This window comes from Eurytemora carolleeae, unplaced genomic scaffold (assembly GCF_000591075.1).
Source record: "Eurytemora carolleeae unplaced genomic scaffold, Eaff_2.0 scaffold30, whole genome shotgun sequence".
Classification (NCBI taxonomy): domain Eukaryota; kingdom Metazoa; phylum Arthropoda; class Copepoda; order Calanoida; family Temoridae; genus Eurytemora; species Eurytemora carolleeae.
The window spans coordinates 613,595-621,440 of record NW_019396243.1 but is presented as its reverse complement, the minus strand read 5'-3'; the positions used below and the strand labels follow the sequence as shown (position 1 = coordinate 621,440).

Here is a 7,846-nt window from a genome sequence, read left to right as displayed (position 1 = left end):
CCTTTCATATATATATATATATATATCTATATAACACTAATAAATCATACACTCTTAAAATTGTAATATTTTAGCCTAGAACAATTTTTAAATCATAATTAAAGTTTAAAAAAAAAAAATTTCGAAAATTATTTCAAAATATAAATTTTATCAAGTGAGTTCAAAATCTTATAAACAAAATCTGAAGCACAAAAAAATTGATATTTTAATGGAAAGAATATCTTAGAATAAGGAAACTAAATATCTCGACAATTAATATCTTTGCAACCAGACGTAGGTGTTTCAAACCAAAAAGTTTGAAAGTTCCTTTAGGACAAAAATTCAATTCACTGTAGAAAATCGAACTCTTATGCAGATTATCTTTTAACAGTGTAAATTTATGTTTCTATAGATATACATTTATGAATAGATAATAGATTAGAAGGTTTACTTCATCAGGTTGCAAAGATTAAGGGATTGGAAAATTTGAACTTTGGGTAATTTTTTCTTATTCAGAAAAATTGCCAAGATATCTGACGAATTAAGAATTATAAAATGATTTTATTGTTAGTATATGACTGCAGTAGTTTTAACCAAGTCATCATCATTTAAACTTTCATCAAAGTCAAACAAATTCAGCAAATCATCAAAATAATAATTATCTTTTTATTTTATCACTTTTCTTTCGGCTTCACCTGATATCGTAGACCTTTGATATCTAAGTTTTAAATATCAAATGTTCACACGATCAGGTTGCAAAATATAGGGAATTATAAAAATAGAATTTGTGGTGACTTGTGGTAATCTATAATAAGTTTTATTTCACATCAGGGGTGAACATTTTCTTTACATTAATATAAGGATTTTACTCCCTAAATTTTTTGTTGGGGGGGGAGAGGTTTTCAGAGGAAAATAATCACATTTTTGGGTAAAATTCATCAAAACTAATGAAAAAACTTGGATTTTTCTTTTGTTCCCAGATCATTTTAAAATTCCCGTAAATCTTAAAATTTACATTCATCGCGTTTTCATTCTTTAATTATTATTTAATTCCCCCTCTAAACACTTTACACCTGTCCCCCCCTTCCCCTCCCCCTCCATAATACACCTCTCCCCCCTCCCTACACATTCATATCCCCCCCCACCCTTTCTTTCTTAAATGTTGGATTTTAGCCAGCAAATATATTTAGTTTACTCTCAGATACCGATACAGATACAGATACAGATACAGATACAGATACAGATACAGATACAGATACAGATACAGATACAGATACAGATATACAGATACAGATACAGATACAGATACATACAGATACAGATACAGATACAGATACAGATACAGATACAGATACAGATACAGATACAAATACAGGATTAAAATCAAAGTTTTTGGAGGTTATATTTTTATAATGAAAATAATTAAACAGGATTACATTTCATGCAATGTACATTATTTAACAAAAAAGATTAAAATAAATAATGGGATAATTCTGGAGCAAGGACGTTAGATTATTTACATTAGAACAAAAAGTATTTATTATAATTAAACTGGTGACAGTGTTGAAATATGTTTTCACATGGCGGGCATGAATTATTAAACACTTTTTAATTTGTTACTTTTATGGGTTTTATGACATTTACATCATTAGTACAATATTGATAGCTCAGTTTATGGTATTGAACTTAATAATCCAAATTTATATTTGAAACTATGACACAAAAGATCAAGGCTAAGCTAAGACTGGTTTTTAAAAAAAAGATTTGTTTAAATTCAATGATTTTTAATATTTTTACAAATAGAAATCCGTTCGAATTTCGAAGTGTTTTCACATTTGAAGAGTTGAATTGTGTGGTTTCATGATTTTTAAACAATAGATATTTGTTCTGAAACATAATATTTTCAGAATTATTATTCTCAAATTCACTGTATCCGTTAGAAGCGTAGTCAGGGGGGTCTATAGGGGATAAGCCCCCTCCTCCAGACCAATGGAATCTAAGGATTAAGGGGTTTTCGAGTCCCAACGGGTGCTGATTCCTGCAAAAATAACTTGCGCAATTCTTGCCTATAATAAAAGCTGGAGAAATTATTAGAATTAAACAAGGGTACGGCGTATAGTGCCATCTTTGTATGGAGGGTCACTTGAAATTACGCGTACAGTCCCTTTAGATAATAACCGTGTCCAGATGTTTACGGATTAATTATATTCTATGGCTGTATATTCTATGGTTGTATAAAGGGGCTAAAAATACGTTTTTTTTGTGAGAACTTGCATCAAATGTGTACATTTTAAACCAACTAATTATTTGATTTTGTAGCATAAACAGTTTCTCTTTCAAGATTTTTTTTTTAATATTGATCACAAGAAAATAATTATTTACTGAATCCATAATCTAAAAAATAATGATGATAATTTTCTTGCTAAAACTGAAGAAACAATTTAGCCTTAAAACTGACTTAATTTTACACAAAAAAACGCAATAAAACAGCTGAACAAAATGGCGGAAAGTTTTAAGTATATTTAAAGTATACTCTCCCTTTTTTGTCGAATGAATTCGCAAAAGAATGCCAGGCCTGATCTATCCGGAATGAACAAGATAAACCTGCAAAATGCATTTAGCACATCTTTCTTCAGGGTTTTCTTAAATGTATCACACAAGACTATTATAGAAGCTTCTTCGTACATTTTGATTACTTCAGAATAAAACTATCAAATTGTTACAAACTGATTCAACGGTTCGGTTATAGTACCAGCAAACTATCACTTTCGATCCCAATTTGAAAAATTTAACTTATTATTTATTATTTCTTTCTTGCATACTTCTGTTGTCCGTTGATGCGTTAGTAAGGGGTACATTCTGACTATACCTCAGAATTATATTTTATATAACATTTTTATCTTTCAATCATACCATACCATTCTAAGGCTTGATTTACATTAATATTTTAAAATTATTGCCAAAGAAAAAAACATAAAAAGAAACGAATACAAAAGTCATAATTGTATTGTATTGTATTGCATTGTGTTGTATCGTATTATATTGTATTGTATTGTATTGCATTGTATTGTATTGTATTGTATTGTATTGTATTGTATTGTATTGTATTGTATTGTATTGTATTGTATTGTATTGTATTGTATTGTATTGTATTGTATTGTTTAAAGTGTAGTATGTTGTGTAGAACAGTCTAAAGTGTAGTATATGTTGTGTAGAACAGTCTAAAGTGTAGTATATGTTGTGTAGAACAGTCTAAAGTGTAGTATATGTTGTGTAGATTTAAATTTTTGCACTTTTTCACATTGTAATGTTTGTTTATATTGCGTGTGATGGGTTTATTGAGTTAAATAAACAAATTAAAGTAAAACATTCAAATAATATATTTGTTTGTTTGTTTGAATATCCGATCATAATTCATAAAAACCATTTGACCGATTTTCATCAAATTTCGATTGGGAATATTCTGATATGGTTGAGTGGGTCAACTTTTATTGGGAAAAATCTGAATTTTAGACCAAGAGCGTATAAAGCAAGTATTAAAAAGCAGGAAGGTAAAAAGTCCTATAATTGATATTTAATTGTATGAGAGCAATTATAAGCTTAATATCATCATTATAAAACTATACGTATCAATGAATCAAAACTAATTTGGAAGTTTAAAAGATTTTAAAACAGGCACGAATTATTTATTCAAGAAAAAAAAATTTACAAAATATTCAACAGTTCAGAAAACTTTGATGAGTAAGTTTATTATTCAGAATAATTTTCTAATCTCAATATCTTTGCAACCTAATGTTTGTAAACTTAGATTATTTGATCTAACAGAATTTAGAGTTTGAAATATCTAAGGTCCACGACATTGGGTTGCAACTTGAAAACCAGAGTTTGTGGCAAAGACTCAATTCCTTTGGAAATTTATACTCTCTGTTCGATGGTTATCTACTAACACGTTCTAAGATTTATTCTGATCACCGTAAACTAGACAGAACTGGCTTTGTGACCTCCTAGATCCTCAAGTTTTCATTTTATGCAAAAGTATAGAGCAAGGCAATTTCATTTGGTTACATATTAAAAATTCAAAACAATTTTGTACTTCTGAATAGCTCTTCAACAAGAAGAGGTTTGGATTGAAAAACACATACAAATATACATATTTAGTTAGAACTAGTTTTCTTTGCTGTTTCTGTTTTAGTCGGAATCAATCTTTTTTTTATTTCAGACATATAAATGTAAGATCTCAGTTTGTAAATGTATCCACCCCGATTAATCAGCTGTCGCTACAAGGATGGGAAGACGACATTTACAAATGCGGATATTTGGTTGTACCTTACTCCTAACAGTTATCCTAGTTGTACAGTACGCTAGTCCAGGATGGGACTTTTTAACCCACAGTCCGGCTTCAGCCCCTGCAGTCATACAGCCCGGGTCAGGAGGGGGGAGGAGAAGTAAGTGCTTTATTCAACTTTAAGAGAAATTTCTTCACATTTTTACTTTTTTATGTTTTCTCGGGAAACCCGGAGTTTTTCTGCACATTTTTGAATTTAATTTTTTTAATGTTTGAGGGTTATTGAATTTTTTTATATCCAAGAATACTCAAATGTCTTTTGCATATTTCATTTTTGTTTGTTCTTACTGTTTATCCAATTACACCTTGTGTTATGATTTTTAAACCCGTCCGAAAATGGCAATAAAAAAATTTCAATTCAACAATTTTTTAATAATTAATTATTTAAGGTATTATATATGACTCTTAATTTCTGTTCAATTAAAAGTAGAAACTAAATTTTATTATATTAAGATCATATAACTTCATTAGTATTTTATGAATATTACTCGTGAAATTAAAGAGGCTGTAGACCATCCACTAGGATGGGTACCCTGGTAAAACGGACATCGTCATGTTTAATTGCATGAAGGGTCCCTTACAATAAAGCTTCATGTCCTTGTTTAACTTCATTAGCATTTTCTGAATATTATTTTGAAATTTAGATATTATTAACGTCATGTAATCTAATAATTTCAGGTTTAAAAACTGGAAATATGGGTTCGCTACACAAACAAGAACAGGAGGAAATTCACCAAACTGAAGAAGCGATCCTTAAAACAATCGAAGAAAATATCATCATCTTAGACAGCGGCATAGATCCCCAGATCGAAGCCGAAGAGATCATTCTCAATCGAAGACTCGAAATCCAGCGATCTTTCAACAAATCTCCCAACAATCAATTGAAAATTCCTACTCTTCAACTTCAAAACGGGAAAAAAACTTTATTCACTTTTGCGGATTTTAAGCCTGGTCAGGGACAGAACTCAAAACCGGTTTTGTTCGGTGTTAATCGAACCATTGCCGCGCTAAGCCGAGAGTTTGACTCAAACAAATTTTCCAATGGAAAAATAAATCCAAGATGGCGGAAAAGAGAAAAGGAGATTCCGAGCACCATGCAAATAGCTGAAGGACTTCCGGTCGGAACTAGACTTCAATCAAACCAATCCCGTCATATCCTGATAGGTATAACAATGTGATTATTTGTAATTAAAAAAAGAAATGAGTCTTTGCTAGAAACTCTAATTTTCCAATCCCAATATCTTTGCAACCCTATGGCGTAGACTTTAGATATTCCAACTCTGTTTAGATTAAATAATCTAAGTTTGAAATATAAAAGGTTTACACCATCAAGTTGCAAAGTTAGAGATTAGACAATTTACGTTTGTGTCATGTCCTTTACAACATTATCCTCAAAGCCTTTATCTCAGAAAACATTCTAGAGATATCCTTGTTTCTCTGTTTTAAAATAAATACTTTTCAATTGTGATTTCTCTGTAGATTTTATATGCGGATTTATTCAGTAGAAACAAGGAAGGAAGATGGCGGAGTTTATTTTATCTTCCAAAAAACTTGACAATTTTGAACCTTATTTAATGATTGTTTGTGTCGGGCATTTCACTTAAAAAAGAGAATTGCTTGAAATAATGTCAGCTGCATCTGCAGTCTCTTGCAATAAAATATTACTTAAAAATCCGATAAACATTGACCTCGAGATTAAATATGTTATTTTCTAAAAAAATTTTATAAAATTATTNGTAACAACAGCCCAATAATAAATCTTAAATTATCATATTTCAATGATATGATTAATTATTTCTGGAGTCAAGAATAAAAATATTTTCTGTGAGCTGTAAAAATATTTTTATTTCGTTGAATATTTGGCTGAATTCTGTGCAAAATTAAAAATTATATTAACCGTAGCGTGACCAAATAATGTTTTTCATTCTTTTATATCATACATTTTTAATCTAGTATTTTTATTTTAGCCTTTTTTGGGTAATTTATTATTTTTAGTATGTATTTATCAAGAATTCAATACAAATAATACTACATTACATATTTAAATAATAGTTAAAATGGTTAATAATAGTTAAAAAGTTGATCAAAAGTTTATTTTATCAATATTTAAACTTAAAAGTTTAAAGAAGTTCTTTTATTAATCTTTTGTAATTATATGTATTTCCAATAGGTACTCATACATTCTACTTTTTGTCAATAGAATTTGCAAAAATACTTCATACAATTTATACAGAACTATTTCTAAAAAAAACCATCTGAATGTAAAAGACTGGATTAAAACAAATTATGGAAAATTCAATAAAATGCGTGTGAATGTTAATAATATTCAAATTTCTAGAATGGACTTCCTGAAATCCTTGTTTGTTGGGAGTTTTAGTTCAAAAAACCTTGGATTTTTGCATCACGTGTCGGGGTCTAAAAACAGGTAGATGGAGTTAAAAACAGGTAGATGAAGTTAAAAACAGGTAGATGGAGTTAAAAACAGGTAGATGGAGTTAGAAACAGGTAGATGGAGTTAAAAACAGGTAGATGGAGTTAGAAACAGGTAGATGGAGTTAAAAACAGGTAGATGGAGTTAAAAACATGTAGATGGAGTTAAAAACAGGTAGATGGAGTTAAAAACAGGTAGATGTAGTTAAAAACAGGTAGATGGAGTTTAAAACAGGTAGATGGGGTTAGAAACAGGTAGATGTAATTAGGAACAGGTAGATGGAGTTAGAAACAACTAGATTGATTTAGAAACAGGTAGATGGAGTTAGAAAACAGGTAGATGGAGTTAGAAACAGGTAGATGGAGTTAAAAACAGGTAGATGTAGTTAGAAAAAGGTAGATGGAGTTAGAAACAAGTAGATTGAGTTAGAAACAGAAAGATGGAGTTGAAAACAGGTAGATGGAGTTAAAAACAGGTAGATGTAGTTAGAAACAGGTAGATGTAGTTAGAAACAGGTAGATGGAGTTAAAAACAGGTAGATGGAGTTAGAAATAGGTAGATGGAATTAGAAACAGGTAGATGTAATTAGAAACAGGTAGTTGGAGTTAGAAAAANCTTGAGACGTAATTTGAAGGAATCGAACAATTGCCTCAAAATCTGATTTTCTAATCTTACATCTTTCAAGCTTTGTGTTCTGTCAGATTAAAAAATCAAATTTTGAAACATCAAAGGTTTTCACGATGAGGTTGCAAAGCTAGTGTGATTGTAAAATTCCCCTTTAAGCCAGTGTTAAGTTTGTTTTAAACATTTTTCATTATTTTGAATCTTATTTTAGGTTCCTGTTTCAGAACCATAACACCCGTTTGTGGAAAAGCTGTCACAACCTGCTCCCAAGAGAAACCATGTGCTTTATGCCAGACTACTTGAACGCTGTCACCGCACTCTATCCCATCAAGCTCATGAAGACGGTCAGATTGAGGGTGTCTGATACTGAGCAGCTTCTTCTGGACCCAGAGCTTAATCTCAAGGTTGTAGTTCTGGTGAGAGATCCTAGAGGAGTATATGCGTCCAGGTATGTTACCCCCCCCCCC

At 30.5% G+C, this 7,846-nt stretch overlaps 2 protein-coding genes across 2 annotated transcripts in view; both read left to right on the top strand.

The window, feature by feature from the left end:
* Positions 1-4,176: 4,176 nt before the first annotated feature.
* Positions 4,177-5,517, top strand: LOC111699187 (uncharacterized). Its single transcript, XM_023469790.1, has 2 exons — positions 4,177-4,424; positions 5,003-5,517. The coding sequence occupies exons 1-2, from the start codon at positions 4,265-4,267 to the stop codon at positions 5,500-5,502; spliced, it is 660 nt and encodes a 219-aa protein (XP_023325558.1). The 5' UTR covers positions 4,177-4,264; the 3' UTR covers positions 5,503-5,517.
* A 1,146-nt stretch (positions 5,518-6,663) lies between these two features.
* The window catches only part of LOC111699186 (carbohydrate sulfotransferase 1), a 3,561-nt gene continuing 2,378 nt past the window's right edge, over positions 6,664-7,846 (top strand). The window contains exons 1-2 of the mRNA XM_023469789.1: positions 6,664-6,749; positions 7,591-7,827. Coding sequence (XP_023325557.1) covers positions 6,664-6,749; positions 7,591-7,827 — 323 coding nt within the window. The remainder of the gene's footprint in view (positions 6,750-7,590; positions 7,828-7,846) is intronic.

Bases quoted from the DNA above. Each gene is read 5' to 3' on its own strand.
- LOC111699187 (XM_023469790.1), top strand. From the start codon at position 4,265: ATGGGAAGACGACATTTACAAATGCGGATATTTGGTTGTACCTTACTC. The intron at 4,425-5,002 runs GTAAGTGCTTTA...TAATAATTTCAG, and splicing joins GTCAGGAGGGGGGAGGAGAA to GTTTAAAAACTGGAAATATG.